At 40.5% G+C, this 17438-nt stretch overlaps 1 protein-coding gene across 2 annotated transcripts in view; it reads right to left on the reverse strand.

The window, feature by feature from the left end:
* Positions 1–17438, reverse strand: part of rnf207a (ring finger protein 207a) — a 31826-nt gene that overhangs the window by 11451 nt on the left and 2937 nt on the right. For both annotated transcript variants that reach the window (XM_048255020.1, XM_048255021.1), the window contains exons 3-8: positions 11562–11694; positions 9544–9691; positions 7066–7147; positions 1062–1137; positions 637–762; positions 1–41 (exon numbers count right to left, since the gene is read on the reverse strand). The exon at positions 1–41 is cut by the window's left edge and continues 6 nt beyond it. In XM_048255020.1, coding sequence (XP_048110977.1) covers positions 1–41; positions 637–762; positions 1062–1137; positions 7066–7147; positions 9544–9691; positions 11562–11694 — 606 coding nt within the window. The remainder of the gene's footprint in view (positions 42–636; positions 763–1061; positions 1138–7065; positions 7148–9543; positions 9692–11561; positions 11695–17438) is intronic.

A 17438-nucleotide genomic window follows, 5' to 3' on the forward strand; every position in this document is an offset into this window, starting at 1 on the left:
GCAGCTCTCAGGAGGATCTCCTTCCTCTCTGCTAGCTTTTCCTGTGAGGAGAGGAAGTAGACGTCTCATCTACAGTTCCCACTGACAGTATCAGGTCAGCTGAAGGTACCTGTGCCTTACTACAGTACCTGTCCCTCGAGTACGTATACAAATCTGCTCGTGTCTTTTTTCAAATCTAGTCTATTTTAATACCAATCCAAACCGACCAATGCAAACTGTGCATTTATTTCTTTCTTTCTGGTAATCCTCTCTGGTAATTTGGTAAAAGGTAACAAGGAAAAAGGAGGTCAAATGTAGCCTATTGCAAGTAGAAATGTCGATATTTTTTTAATAACTGTACTTACATTCTGTTACAAAAGAAAACATATGCCCAACTTTGCTAAATTAATTTGCCTGCTGTGTCTAGTTTTGTGGTAATCCTAAAGCCAGGGGCCACATTCCTAATAAGATATACACTAATGTCAAAGCTGAACACTAGTAATAAGCTGTACAAGAGTATCAAATTCTATGCAACTGAGAGAATGCCAGCTTCTCATGTGCGTAGATATTATAGCCAAAGTGTCAACATATGAGATTACACTGCTTGTATTCCTAACGTCACCCACAGGGCCATGGCGCCCCCTGCTGTCCACTGACCTGCATGCTTTTGAAGAGGAAGCAGATGGCGCTCTCCTCCTCCTCCACGTTGGTCCGCACCTCCCCAATCATAGCCTTGAGCAAGACAATGGACTCCCGTGCTGAGCTCTGCAGTTCCTTCACCGCCTTTAGAAGGGAAAGCACACAAGCTAAGGCATATCCTCCACATTAATGTTGTAGACATGCATAAGTAAAGGAATCATTAAAAAACACACAGTCGACTAGTAGAGTTAAGAATGCAGGTATGATATCAATGATTTAGCCAAATTCCTCTCTGAATGAGGTGAAATATTCAGACATTCAAAGCATAAGAGACAGAGGCTGATAAAATATAGAAAAACACATCTATCTGATTTCATACAAAAGAGCTATTTTTGCCTTTTAGATCAAATTCTCAGGGACAAGAGCATCATCCATTGACTCACCATCACAGCCTGGTCGAGTATCTCACAACCTTGGGCATAGGCTGTCTCAATGTCAATGCAGTGAGTCCGGCTCTCCCTAGGACAAACACAATGAAACATGAGCATGTTTTTCTGGTCATACAGATCATTAACACATCCAAACACTATGCTGGTGATCAATTCAGAGCCCACTCATGTACACTTCACCATAGGGGACAATATGACTAACAAATGCATTAGTATGTAATATGTGCTTTGTGCTATTTGAATAATTCAAGGGAACTGTAATTACAGTTTTACACACAAATTGGAACGTTGCAACAATAGGGTTGGCAAGTCTTCAACTTTAGTGACAGTGACAGTGACTAAGCTATTTTAAGCTACAACACAATTGCAAATGTGCAACGGTAGAGGGTAGTGTATGTGTGCTTGTTTTTCCGTGTAAGCATGTATAGATATAAAAAAGGTGAAATATAACAGGAGCGAGAGAAGGAAAACTGGTACATGGAAAGGGGGAAATTATAAATTACAGTTTTTCTCGATTGCTTTGGTGCATTTCTCAGATCAGAACTGACATTCTCAAAACTGCTTGTTCAAACTCCATAGCACTTGTGCACATCATAAAAAAGCAATTTCTCCCAATCGCCTAAACAAACAGCAAATGCTTTAGTACATCTATGCAACTGATTGTGATTGTGACAAAATATTTGCTGTTTTTTTACATTTTCAATTGCTAATGTTATGTTGGTCAAAAACACTATATTGGTTCCATCCTGTATAGTCCTACACCAAAAGGCCTTATTTCTAGTGGTCTAAAAAGAGTTGTCATAATCTTTCAAGCATATATATAGGCAGGAACGTCAGGATGTATAGAATGATTTACCTATATAGTGAAGGACACTTTGTTCAGACCAATTTGTTCGTTCAATTTTTTTGGGGATTTGTAAAACTATATATTTTTGGAATCCTTACAAACTGAAGAATCAGAAAATCTTTGGTTGACAATTTTTAGAAGTCATTACTGCAGTCATTTTAGGACCTGAAAACAGTGTACTATTACACTAAAAACGCCATAGGCTAATTTGCTGATATCTTGCAGAGTTGAAATTAAAGTAAATCTGTGGTAAAAAACAATTGAGGAAAAGTTGTTATACAGCATTTTTAGATAGTTCAAAGGGTCATTACAGTTTTTCTTTGCTTTGCGATTGCTTTTACCTGCTTAAGTAAACTAGAACCCACTTGGTCTTCATGACTACTTTCTTTGCACAGCAGAAGTCATCTCTTGCGAATGTGTTCACATATTTTCATTGGGTTCACACATTTCTCACACTCTTTTGCAAAACAGTTAACACAGGTGTCATTCAAAAGCCCCAAACTCTATTGGTTTTCCCATGCTAAACAAAAGGAAAACATCTTTTCACAGGTGGTATAGATTCCTTGCATAAGTCTGAATTTCTGATACACCTGTGTGAAACTCCTTTGCACAATTCTTCAATCAGCAATCATTCATTCTACATAAGAGATGTCTGTTCTGTGTTGCTATTTGCAAGTATGGATCTAATGCACATTTAGACAAAGTACTGTATTGCCTATTTGGTGGAGAAAACAGTACAAAAGGTCTTTACTGTATGTCTATTTCGATGAAAGTTGTAGTTCAATGAAATTTACAGTATCTTGCTAGGTGTTTGCTGTATGTCTTACATTTCAATGACAGTTACATCTTGGGAGGAATGAATAATTCGTTTTTTTATTCAGTACATTTTGTCTTTTCAGAGTTTTTTTCTGAAACAGACATAGCAAAAATGCTCATTTTGAGAACTAGATTTTGCATTTTGTTGCCCAGTGTGTAATGATTGATTAAAGAGTGTTTTTGAATTGGCAACAAGTTGTAGTGTTTGAAGGCAAGATTTGCTTTTGCTGCATGTTTTAAGTGTTTTGAGAGAGTAACAGCCTTTTGCAAGCAAAATGTGTCATTTTGTCCAGAGTGCTTTTGTTCAGACACAGGTGTTAACTGTTTTGAGAATGTGATGTCAGAGTTGACAGGTATCAAAACGATCGAGAAAAACTGTAATACAAATCCACCGTATAACATTTAAATCAGGTCCCCAGTGTCTCTGAAGTTTCATTCAAAAATGGATGCTTTGCTCTCAGGAGAGAAAATACTGGTATTGGGTAAAAATTTAAACTTTTATGTATCACCACAAACCTTTCCCAGTTTTTCACTTACATTAAGACAAGTATTTTTTGCATTACAAGTTTTCTGAAATGTAATGTTTAAATGTGCAAATAAGGCTTAATCTACTGAAATATGCACTAATGTGCACAAATGTCCAAACTTGACACGTACATATTGGATGAAGCCTTAAAAATTAGCATTGCTGTTTAATGATATAATAGTAGCCAGCAAGTAAAGAAGGTCCCTCTAAACACCATGGAGGTGTTAGGCAGCAGAATGTTAACAATCATGAGTTTTAACTTAGCTTCGGGAATCCTGGATATTTTGTTTTATTGTCTTAATGGAGATGCTTAGCTGTAAAATTGTGTACTTTGTTCAGAAAGCATGTTCAAAAATATATTGAACCATTGTGAATTTTCAACATGGTGGCCGTGGCAGCCATTTGTCAACATGGCCATCTGTGCCAACTGTTTTCAGCAAGGCAGTTGGCGAATATCCGGAAGTGGAGTCTTTGGTGCAGCAACAACGAGGCAAATCCTCAAGTGTACACACTACAAGCATTCTTTGCGTGCCCATCGACTCATATGTGGCTCTGTACAAATTGGTTCTGGAGGATTTCTTAATGGAAAACCCACAACTGAGAGATGTTTGCTGGCGGGCAACAGAGCAAGTTGAATCGGCATGCTCTGAGAAGGACAAATCCACCAAGGTTGAGTGCACAAATCCAGGCTAACGGTACATTCCTTGAAGCTTTGACTAAGGCAGAATTTGTGAAATCATTAAATGAGTGGGAAGCAAAGAAAGCTAAAAATGCAATTTTCAGATCCATCATGAACTACTTGCATCGAGTGGAGACAATCCTCATTTTGTGGCAGCTTCTCGCACTGCTGATCTTGCACTCCATCTTCAGGCTTCAGAAGGACTTAGCAAACTTTTCTTTGCATTTGACAGAATCAGATACAAGCGACTGTTGCCAAGATACATTGCTGACATGCATGACCTCAAAGCTAAGGATCCTAAGACCTGGAAGGAACATCAAGAGGGTAGTCTCTCAGTCACAAGGAGTGGCATTCCGTTTGTGTCAATCGGTGCAGACCATGCATGCAAACATCTCAACTAGGACCTAGTGAGATAAATAGAAACCATCAGGCAATAAACAAGATAAAGGCTGCCATACTCAGTCATGGCAATCCAGTTACTGCTAAAGGTGACCGGTTGTACAACATGATCACACATGCCTACGTCCCACAAGAATTTGTAACACAAATCTTGAGTGTTGATGCAACTGGACAGAAATTGTATGAAGACTATGTTGAAGGCAAAATCAATGGTAACAACAGCCTTTGGTCACCTGTCAAGAAACAAAACAACAATATGTTCATGTCAGGTAAACTTAAATCCTCTGTAAAACTGTGGATCTCAGAGAGACCAAAAATCTCTATGGGAGACTACTGGTCTTTGCCAGGTCTAACAGACATGTTGACCAAAAGCAGGCTGTGGGCAACTACAGTATGAGTTCACGCAAACACCACAAGCTCTTTTTGCCTCCAGTGGGGATGCACTTCGATGCTCAGACAAATCTAAATTGATACATCTTTTAGAAAATTTGGCAAAGGAATACAAAGATAATGAGGAGCAACTACAACCTGGATGTGAGGACATAGAATGTCAATGTAGAATGTCTCATCCCACTCACAAAATTGCCCTTGTAGATGGCATGGTGGTTGTTCAAAAGTTGACAAAGCCAGCAACCGTAGGCACAGTCAAAGATCTAAGTGAGTGGTTCTATCACAGACTAATGTCACTATCCAGAGACTATGATGAGGTCATTCTGGTGTTTGACACATAGATAGATACATAGATAGATAGATAGATAGATAGATAGATAGATAGATAGATAGATAGATACTTTATTGATCCCCAAGGGGAAATTCAAAATCAACATACAAGGCTGATTCTTTCAAGCATATCACAACGCAGAAAAGAAGACGAGGAATCCCTATCCAGTACCAAATTAGAGATGATACAAACATCAAGAACATTCTGATGAGCCGTTTACTCTCCCATGACCAGACGAAGTAACAGAGGATCAGCTATCTACTTTGGCTAAGTTTGTATGTGCTGCATACTTACCAAAAGGGGGTCCAGATTGACAATATCCCAGAATTGAGATGGTATCTTTTCTGCAAGCACATGGCAGAGAGTGACAAGCTTCCACCCACATGTGCTGCTCTGAAAGAGCATGTCCTGAGAGCCCATGTTCAGGCTATATAACTTTATAAATAGTTTAAAGAGCAAATCAACTGTTTTCTGTGTTTTCTAGATTCCCATGATCATTGGCAAGATCATCTAACTTAATTATTTGGATTATTTTACATGAAGTTTGGGAAATGTGTTGTGACTTTGTTTGACATGTATGCTTTATCACCACCATGAACACACTAAAACAAAACACAACATATAATAAAATAAAGATGTCCTCCAATGAGGGGGGTGGTGGTGGGTAAAAAAACAAACAACAAAAACATAACATTAAGGCAGCTATTTGGCAGTAAAATATAAAACAAAAACCCTAATATGGGTCAATGATCATCTAAATCTATTTGACATGATTTCTTGCCATTTAACTTGACATTTTGACAGCTAGAAATTAAATTCTAGGTAATCCTGGAGATGTGAGATTGAGAAATTAGTATTTGAAGGCGGCCATTTTGAAAATCCAAGATGGCCGCCATATTGACCTTGGAAAATTGTCAACCAAACATTTTCTGATTCTTCATACTCTAAGGTTTCCAAAAATATATAGTTTTCATAATCCCCCCAAAAATTGAACGAAATTACACAAGGAAACTGACTAATACAGTAAATATGTCTTACAGTAGTGTACATCTCTACCCAAGGGAAGTTTTTACAGGTTTTACTGTAAATTTCTCATTTTTCCTTTGCACATGCTGTAAAAGCCTTTTTTCTTTATACTCTGTAACAACATCCGTCAATTGTTGTGCAAACAGTACAGTACAGTAAAACTGTTGAATCATATCTGGTCTCTTACAATGAATCCCACACAGAAATGTGTAATTTTGTCATTTTGAAATAGCTATGCCACACAGACAACAGTGCTGCCTTTTTTTCATTAGAAAATACTTACAGAGTTAACTGTGACAAAGCAGTTTGACTATCTTGTCCATAAACCATGGCGTAATGGACTTGTCAAACTGACAGTTTCATTGACATAAATACTTGCTTTTGAGACATCAACTAAGCATTTTGAGTAAGATACACACTTTAACAGGTGATCCACTATGTGATACAGTTTGCACTAATTGTTTTGAGAAATGCATTAACTGTTGCGTTAACTGTGCAAACGTTAATGATGATTTGACAAATGCACCAAAGTGAAAACTGTAACTTTCTGATCCGGAGGGTCAAGTCAAGTGTATTTATATAGCACATTTTTATGGTCCTCTGACATCCACATGGATGAACAAATGGTGCCTTCAGCTGAACCTTTCTAGGACTTGATTGCTGGTCTTCGCAGCCAAACAAATGAGACATCACAATATCAACATCAAAACTTATCTCCTGCTCCTACCAAGGTTGCGAGAAACCTGGGCGTCAAGATAGATGATCAGCTGACCTTCCCTGACCCTGAGTGGCTGCTCTGGTAAAAGCTTATGTTACCCCTCAGCCACGACACTTCCTCCCCTACATAAACGGTAATCCTGACTAATCTCTTTTGTAGTTCCCGTTTAAACATTACATCAGCTAAAAGAATAAACGTAAACGTTATGTTCCTTTTTTCTTTGATACTGGTGTGATCTGGTGGTCGTGAATGCAGTGGAAACTTACACTTGCATGTCTCTGAAGCAGTTGATACACAGCATGGACTTCTTCTCCGTGGAGAACATGATGTACTGCTCATCATGAAGACCTGAGGGGACAGCCATTAACTGGCCATCAGTCACGCCGCAAGCACAACAGTGTGGAGTGGAACACAACACTGCCCATCTGGTAAACATTCATTTTCAGGCCTAAGACCTTAAGTTATATACAATAACTGTGTTAATTGGAGAGGGATTAGGATAAGGGGATTTGACACTGCACTGGCACAGTGAGGTGCCAGGATGCTCCCATCCTCTGCACCACAGCCTGTTCATCTGCGGTGACAATAGAGATGTAATAGGTAGTGATGCGTTGGGCCAATTACCTTCACCTTCAAAGGTGTGGGCCTGTGTGTACATATAGGAGAATGGCCAGAGCACCCTAGAGCCTACATACTAGCAGCCATTTGCTGAGCTATATTGCTTTAGTCTCCATTTAATTGCAGTCTGCCAGATATTAAAAAGAGGGAACAAATCTTATTTTCCTCAAATAAATGAGTTTGAGGGTGATAGAGACAATCAAGGGTGATTAAACAATAGAGTGCATGAAGATACTTGTTTCACATCAGTGTTCTAGTTACTTCTCTGCAGGTGTCGTTAATTTAAGATATTAGAGTTGGAATTCATAGCTATTTTTTTGTCTAACTAAAAATAAATAGTTTAAAGAGCAAATCAACTGTTTTCTGTGTTATCTAGATTCCCATGATCATTGGCAAGATCATCTAACTTAATTATTTGGATTATTTTACATGAAGTTTGGGAAATGTGTTGTGACTTTGTTTAACATGTATGCTTTATCACCACCATGATGAGCATGTATTACTCACAGTTAACTTAAACCAGTGGTTCTCAAACTTTTTCTTTCATTCCCCACTTTGATCAAGGGGTTGCATTTTCGAGCCCCACCTGTCCCTCATCGCTCTAAGAAAGTGGTAGGTCAAGCTTAAAATTGTCAAATTTATTGAAATAATGACAAGTTCTAAATATATCCTCTTCAGCGGAGTTAAAATCAGCTGGTACTGCAGATATATATAATAAATAAATACATAATGTGCCATTGTAAATTAAACACACATATTTCTGTTTTCCAGCAACATATTAGGAAGCATATAGGCCAATATTTTACAGCATTTAATATATTCAATGAAATACATGCTGCATTAAATGGATCCATAATACGGTCATACTGAGCACTGCTGGTTGGGAAATATTTTTTAAATAAACTTTGCAGGCATGTGATGTAGGCCTACTGTTTAATACATGGGATCACAAGAGTGGCTCCCGAATCAGACGTTTCAGCGATTTCACTCAGATTCTCAAAGGCATATAATACTGTCGCTGTTTTTTGGTGAATGAAGTAATCTTATCTGCTAGGTGAGGTATGGTGCTTGTCTTTGCCTTGTAAATGGAGATTTAACTCATTGAGCTTTTCAAATATATCGCTAAGATAGGCCAGCTTCGTCAAGAAATGTTCATTAGTGAACGTGCTTGCAGATTCAAACATGCGCTCTTCCTCCAAGAAGAGGCGACTTGGAGCTCAAACACGCGCGACAGCACTTTACCTCGGGAAAGCCACTACCTTGCCTCGCTGTGAAACAGTACAGCCTTTTGGTCAGCTCCCATCTCCTCGCAAAGTGCGGAGAATAGACGCGCTTTTAAGGGCTGGGTCTTGATGAAATTCACCACTCTCACAACCTCATTCAAAATCTCATTCAGGTCGGGACTAACTAAGCTGCCTTGACACGAGCGCTTCCCTATGAATAACACAGTGTGTCCATTGCGCATCGGGTGCTACCTGGGCCTAGGCTACAGATAAAAAAAGAAACTCCTGATTTTCACGTCAGTTCGCGCCCCAGCTGGCATGTCTCCGCGACCCAGAGTTTGAGAAACGCTGACTTAAACCAAAGATTTCAGTGAACATAACTCAGTTGTAGAGTGTAAGTCATTCTGAGCTATTTAAATAAATCCCCCTGGTACTTCGCTAAATACATTGAAATAATTGAATACAGTTGGCAATGAGTGCATTTGGTAATACTGGACATTGGTTGTGTCTTTATGTTGAACTTTGACACATGCTGGTGGGGAAATGTAGCTAAATGTTGAATGCTGGAAAACTAGTGGTCAGGCAAAATGGTCAGGCAATTATTATAGAGATATAAAGTCTGTTGAAAAAAAAAACCTAAGATACCTACTTGAATAAAATTGTCACCTTAAATATAAATACTTGAGTTAGTGGTATGAAAGTAAATAATGATGGCCTTAAATTGATTGAGTAGGCCTATATAACCGTAAAGTTTTTAAGGCAATCTGTTTCCTCAAATATTTTAAATTCATTGAACTTGTCCGAGTTAACAATGTATACAAAAATATGACCACTAAAGACTGAGGAGCTTGTTTGCTCCCCGCTGGTGACTTATGATGGGGAGGATAATGAGTGAGGACTCACTGCACTTCCTGTGGCCCTCCTTGGTGCGTTTGGCCAGCGAGACGATCTCGTGCTGGGAGAACATCTTAGCCTTGTGGGTGATCTCCCTGCACTCCGCGCACAGAGGCTGGCTGCAAGTGTTACAGTAATACATCGCCCCAGTAGCATCCTGGACACACACACACACACACACACACACACACACACACACACACACACATTAACTACTTTATTTATGTCAGCAATTCATAATAAATGTACATATGGACATAAATGTTACAGATACAGAACATTGCTAAGGCATGATCCACCAATGTGGGTCTGATGACAATCTCGAACAGCAGATTTATGGATACACACAACACCTTCTTCTCCATATATGGCGACTTCCAATAATGGAGGATATTGAGCAGTATTTGGCAATTTTCTTTGCCCTTGCTTTTGTAAAGCCAACTATCCTGAGACCCCTAATGAAAAGCCTATGCACATGGCCCAGGCTGCCGAAGATAAGAACCAGATATTGACATTTGTAGCCAAGGCCAGTTATTTACTGTACAAGAGGGTGATATTTTACTAGCTTTGTTAAGTAATCCTCCTCTAGACTAGCCTGGCTAACGCTAAAACCCATCGCGCGCGTAAGGCAGCATGGGAAAACCCAGGCTACCTCTAGACATTAATCAAAACAGCAACCTACTTCCAGGATGAACACATCCCTATCGTGCTCATCAATGATTATAATATCAGGCCTGGTGGCATTTAAATCAGAGAATGCAGACATTGTAGAACACCTGGAAAACATTTGTTGTCTAACAACACAATTTACATGTATTGACACATTTGGAGAAAATAAAGATGATAAATTTCCAGATATAATGTCCACAATTCTATCATGCCTGGATACATAAAGACTTTTGTAAAAAAAGACAGCCATTTAATATGTGTGACATGGATTCTATGACTTGCTCTTGTCCATGACGTATACACAATGGTGAGTGGGAACGAGGATCCAAAGCATTATGCATCTGTTTGCATTAACAATGGCAATTACAACGGGTGTGCGGGCTGGATTTAGGGTAGTTTAGAGGAACTCTCACTACTCCCTAATCAGCATGGACGCCATGATGGATGAGTGGCACACACACACACAGAGGGGGGAGAAAAAGAGGAAGTAAGAGAACCAAATAAATTGGCACACACACACACACACACACACACACACACACAAAGAGTAAATAAACAAACAAACCAAACAAAATAAAGGAGGCTAATGCTTTGTGATTTCCCAGAGGTGAACTGGAGAAGGGAGAAGGAAGCACATCATGCTTGTGGTTTACTTTCATTTGCTGCTTGCCTTGATGGAGGGAATTTATATCACAAATATTTTTTTCAATCTCAAAGATCAACATGAGTATAATTGAATACCAACTATGAGTATTTTCTGGCTCTAAATTGCTGTCTTTTTATTGTGGTTTGACAGTGTGTATTGTATAAAGAAGTGGAACATATGTGCTTGTATGTGTGTTTTCCCACCAGTGTATGTATGTTTACATGTATATTCTATGTGTATGTATGTATCAGAAAGAGAGAGAGAGAGAGAGAGAGAGAGAGAGAGAATGGGAGAGAGAGTCATCATCGGATTCGATGGACAACAACAAGCAGCAAGTGTGTGTGTGTGTGTGTGTGTGTGTGTGTGTGTGTGTGTGTGTGTGTGTGTGTGTGTGTGTGTGTGTGTGTGTGTGTGTGTGTGCAGGGACATTTCTGTCTGTTGTTATCAGGATTTTTGGAAGTAGTTTGTCCCTTTTCAGGCAATCAATGTTTATCTATTTTCTAATTTCAATTTGAAATCTGGCCCAAGCCTGAATTCTGAGTGCCTGAGAACTTTAAATGCTGTGTGTGCATTGAGTCTGTGAATGAATGTGTGTCATGAATGTATGTGTGTGTGTGTGTGTGTGTGTGTGTGTCTGTGTGTGTGTGTGTGTGTGTGTGTAAGTGTGTGTGTGTGACTGGAGGATCGGGGTCAGTGTGTACAGTATGTTTACCTGCATCTTGCTCTCCATATCACAGTTAGCACACAGTACAGTCTCCTGGCTGTCTGAAGAGTTGTCCACCAGATACTTGAGCAGCCGGTCCTCAGGAGGTAGGGCGTTTATCCCCTTTAACAATGTGGGGTATCTGAGATACACACACACACACACACACACACACACATACTATTCTATTACACACTTAAGGTATTATTCCTCCTCACTGACATTGTGTGACAATTTCTACAATTTATAAGCCCTAATACCCACCCAAAACTATAAATGAAAAAGATTGTAATGGCGTAACATTTATGCAAGCAAAGTAGTTGCTGCTCCATAGTTGCATTGGTTGATTATTTAGTGCCATCTTTGTCCAGGAGAGGGTGTTAGCTTCATTTATAGACCAACCATGGAGGAGAGTACAAGCATGCCATGACAAATCATGATAGTGCCTTTTCTTGTCACCATGTCACTCCCAACAATGCTTGAGGTTAGCTTGAAGCTAAATATGTAATGCATGGCTATATTACTGAAAGCACAGAAAGTATAGCTTTGATAAAATGTATGGAAGCATTCTAGAAGGTCCAGGTACATCTGACTCCATTAGAAGAAAAACAATATTTTCAGGTGTTCAGAAGAAGAAACACACTCACAGTACATCTAACATGTCCCTTCTGCACCTCTCAACTCCACCCTGCTTATCTAGTAACTATAGTGACCAGGGCCATCTTGTTCCACTTAGAGCAGCATGGCGAATTCCTAGATTACGTCCTTCTTGAGAGTGTGACTGGTATGGATCAAAATAGCAGAGGACAAGTGGCCCATCTCTCGGGCTAAGCCCTGAGGGCTGATTGTCTGGGACACTGGGGACATCCGTGGGTGACTCTGGAGCATGGGAACGTTAAGAGATGGATGCACAGATTTATTTCGGAAAAAAACACTCTACCTCTACCTCTACTCTACATTGTTTTTAAAGTTGCCTTGCTGTAACAAGTCTGCGTTCACTATATAATCATATGTCAGGCCACTTCAAAGTTAGATAAGAAAAACAAAATTAGAAAGGATTTTAATTGTCAGTAGGGATCGCAAGAGATAAGGGGTTGAATGTTGATGACGAGTATGAAATCCAAACATAAGTAGAAGACAGCAAACAGCAAATGAGACTGGTTGTCATGTTACTGGCAGTTTTTAGAAGGCAGCCATTTTTTATTAAGAAAGTCAGGTGTTTTGACCCCCTAACTACTAGAATTTGAATATGCCCTTTCCCCAAATAAGCACTCTTCTCACAGTGTGCTAAGGTTAAGCCACTGATGACAACCTTTTATCTTTTCTAAGCAACACTGGACAATAGAAGCTTAGGCAAGTTCAATATTACTGTTTAATAAGGGAAGGAAGGAAGGGCTGAACAGAAGTATGTCCAACAGATGTAGAGAGATTAAATTATTTTAAGAGAGCATATTATTTTAATTTTATGAATGGTGCCATGTTGGAATGCGTGTCACACTAGAACTTTGAACAGGACAGTATTACGAAGGCACAAACAGTACCGGTATGTATCTTTGTCCTCGCTGATAGAGGTTTAGAACCATCCACATCTCTGGCCCTGGGTTCAATTTATGGTCTCTGAGGTGGAGGTTAATTCTGGGCTCTGTCAGTTAGCTCAGCACCTTGCTGACCCTTGAAATATCTCCGAGGGATTAATGGAGTGGACGCTTCTCTGGCATGGTCAATCGAGACACAATGTAGACTCAGGTGTAAGCAGGGACACTGAGGAAGAGTAGCTGGTAGTTAGTAATTTTTGGAAGAACTGGAAATTAATGCCTTATCAGAGCTGTATGCATACGGATTTTAGACACACTGACAAGTTGCTCAGGCACTAAACAGGTCTCTCTCAGTTCTGATCCTTGGCAACCCAGCCAAACTGGGTAATAATATCTGATGCTCCCTTGAAACAGCTAGTCACTGGCACATGTAACGCACTGATGTAAACTTGACTTAAGGTTTGTCGTAAACATGACAGAAAGGCTTTCAAAACATGCAATGGCAGAGCTTACATAATGCACCCTGTTGCCTTTGACACCCTAGATCAAAATGTTCCTCATTTAATGGTTGGCCCTGCCAAAGCATGCAAAGTTTGTATTTGTGTTATTCTCATATCATTACTTGCCTATTGAGTTAAACACAGCAGGCAAAGCACTGCATGATTTATGAGAAGACTGGAAGCAGATGATAGGTCGCTTATACCTTCTTCAGGCAGTTATGACACTGTGACCTCAATGAACATTGACATTAAATAAAAGCAGTATTAGCACTAATCATTTAGCAATCATTGTGTTATTTACTATCCCTGCATTGCAGATTACACTCAATGCTGTCTTGCATTCCCAGTTTGATGGATAGACCTACTGTAGCACCTATTATTAAACTGACATTTCATGACATGGAAAGTAACCCATGCTGTACTCACAGGAGACAACCGTTTCCTATACTCTCTACTGCAATAATGATGGATTTAGTCAAACCTATGGTGGCATTATGCTTTAGAAGTAACACTTAGTGAACACAGTTGATAGTTAACAACGTTGACTTTTGAATAAAGTTTGCAGTTTACAGCAGGGGCAAAACAATAGCCTGGAAGCCATCCTAAATTTACCCCGCCCAATTTGACTTTGGGAAATTGGGTCTGAGAAGTGTCTATGCCCAAACCAGAGGTGTTTGGCCGATCAAACCGTTTGGGCGGGCTTTATAAACGACGATGGATAGATGAGCAACAGTGCCAAGTCATCCACGTCACCTGAGCACGCTTGAATTGATTTTGTTGATCAAAAAAGGATGTGTCTTGAGAAGTTAAATGTTTATATTTCACTATTGCATCTGTTGTACAGTAAATCGACAGTGCAATAATAATAATAATAATAATAATAATAATAATAATAATAAAAAGAAGGATGTTTTTGGTTGTTTTCCCTACAAGATTCAAGATAAAGATAGAAGGACAAAGGGTTGTAAAAGGCTTTAAAGGATCTTAAAATTAAACCAGAATCCATAATTAAAAATGATTAAACACAATGCTTCTGATTAATAGTAAAAGCATTTGATCAGTTAGGAGAAGGCAACAAACAATAGTTTAGTTTTGGTTTTAAAAGTCTCGATTTGAAACTGGTAGCAGTAGGAGCATTTTTGCTGGCTCCAGAGCTGCACTGTATAGCAGCTAAGAGCTGCCTCACCATGTTCTGACAATGGGTTTTGGCAACACTACTCCCTGTGATTTGAGAGGTCTGGTGTGTGTATATCGCTGAAACATGTCTTGGTCCTGTTCCATTTAGTGATTTTATAAACAAGCAGCAGTACTTTAAAGTCAATCTTGTAACTTATTGGATACCGGGACTTAGTATTGCAGTGACTATGGCAGGGGTACAATGTGCGTGGACATGATGTTATCCCAGATTGCCTTTCACATTCACCTGTCCACCTCTTCATGCTCTTACTGAGCCTGTGCACACAACCTTATTCTTGAGTGGAGATTGAGTGACTAAAGCCAGGTTTATTCCCATCCTATACTGGACGCATAACCCTTAACAACTGTGCAGTATGGCCTACCAGAGAGAAGCCTGATCCATTCCCAAGGCTCCCGCTTGCACAGGACAACAATGAGATAAATATAGCTGGGCGGCGAGCACGGCTTTGCCACTGCAGTTGTAGATGCCCAGAGCTCTGCGGCTCGGCGAGGATAATGTTACAGCAGGTTGCGAAAGATTGATGGCACTGCGCTGTCTTAACAAAATATCATTTCTAATCTCCCATCACCAGCACACACACCTTTCTATTATAGCCTACACACTCTCTCTCTCTCACACACACACACACACATATGCATGCATGCATGCATGCACACATGCACACACAAACACATACACACAGACACACACAGTGATGTGCGAACATTTTTACAACTAGACCATATGCACAGCACCATGTGTGTTTCCGTTTATGTGGCAGTGAGGAGTAAAAAGTAGGAGTTAAAAGTAGGCTTGGATGGAAAGAGCATTAAAGTTATGTTTGGTTATCCTTCCACATCAACTGGGTATTATCCCAGCTATTGTTTATGACAAGCCAGAGATTACCCACTCACTACACTATAAAGAGAGCCCCAAAAAGTTTTTAGGTCACTCGTTGCTCTGTGAGGGTTTTCATGTTGTTGAAGGAGGTCAAATTGATAAACGTGGCAGATTTCTTATTGTATTGAGTTTGCATTGAAACAGCTGGACCAGCAGCGTTCCGCTAGCGTCAAACAATTTTAGCATTAGGACCTATTCAGACCGCAAACATGGGGTGTGTCTTCCGTCTGTGTTCCGTGGCTGCTGCGTTGCCTTTTATACATTTATACATGTATGTGTATTAATACAAGAAACGTCTCCGATGCGGCAGTGCTGCGGCCAGTCTGCCTATTAAAACATCTCTTCGCTGTCTCTCTTGAACGGAAAGCTTCCAACATGCTTGCGTGTCACACGAAAAGTAATGTAGGCGTCTTGCATTGCACAAGTTTTCAGCACGGCTCGAGCCGGGGCTGAGACATGCGCAGTGTGCTCGCTCTAACCTGTTACCATGGGCACCGAAATGAAAACAGACAGGTAACGCAACTGACACGCAGTCGCCATGCTTGCGGTCTGAATAGGCCCTTAGGGGATCACACTGACCAGCGGCAAGCAGCAGGTTTCCTATTGTTCTCTATGGTTCGGCAGCGTAACGTTGGCAGCGGTAGCATAACGCTAGCGTTGAACAAGCTGAGCGTTGAACTTCAAGCTGAGGTTCAACTTTTAAAGCGCAACGCGAGCGTATTCAACTTTTAGTTTAGGCAAACCGTTTGTGTGACTTAGGAACGAGATAGAACTTATTATGGTCTGAGCGTTGCGTTACGCTTGCCGCTGCTGCTGCCGCTTGCCAATGGCCAATGTGATCCCCACCTTAAACTTGGTCTAAATTTCAAAGCGTAGCGCGAGGCAATATAAAACGTAGACTGTTCATGTAATTTAGGAACAATAAGTTATTATGGTCTGAGCATTGCATTCCACTTTACCGCCGCCGATTTGTTATTCTCAATGTGATCCCTACCTTATGCCCATAACCTTGTCTGTTACCTCTCTCTCTCTCTCTCTCCCTCTCTCTCTCTCTCTCTCTATCTATCTCTCTCTCTAATTCTGTCCTCCACCACTCTGCCTCTCTCTGTCTTCTTCCCCACACATCCTTCTTCTCTATCCTTCTTACTTTCAATGCTTTAATGCTTTCCCTCTCTACTTTCTCTCTGTGGCCCATCCCGGACTCTCTTTCTTCCTCTTTATTTGTCCCCCCCCCGAACCCCACCCCGAGTGAAGTCCAGAGGGGCTATTAGGTAACACAGACCACCATGAGTCACTTCTCAGCAGGAGATGAAATAAGGGCAGCGGTGGGTCGTATTTAATTGCCTCGAGGGCCGAGATCAATGTGGCCAGGCCTACCCTTGCCAACATGCCTGTGTGGGAGGCTGTTGTCGTGTGACAGCGGCATGGCTCTGTCGGAGCGTGGGGTACGTCAGGCGTCCCGCTCCTGGGGCTAAAAGAAGACCAGGAGCCTGACTGACCCTGCAGCTGTCAGCTACAGACAGACACCTGACCAGAGGCACCTCTCTCTCTCTCTCTCTCTCTCTCTCTCTCTCTCTCTCTCTCTCAAACACACACACACACACACACACACACACACACACACAAACTCACTCTTCTCCTCCTCTATCTGTTTCTCGTCCTCCCTCCCTCTGTCTCTCATGCTCTGGCAAGTCGGAGTTGCTAATTAAAATAGAGATGCTGTGAAGATTTGGAACTCAAATGTTCTCCTTAATTGGACAAAACGGAGTATATA

Source organism: Alosa alosa, chromosome 10 (assembly GCF_017589495.1).
Source record: "Alosa alosa isolate M-15738 ecotype Scorff River chromosome 10, AALO_Geno_1.1, whole genome shotgun sequence".
Classification (NCBI taxonomy): domain Eukaryota; kingdom Metazoa; phylum Chordata; class Actinopteri; order Clupeiformes; family Clupeidae; genus Alosa; species Alosa alosa.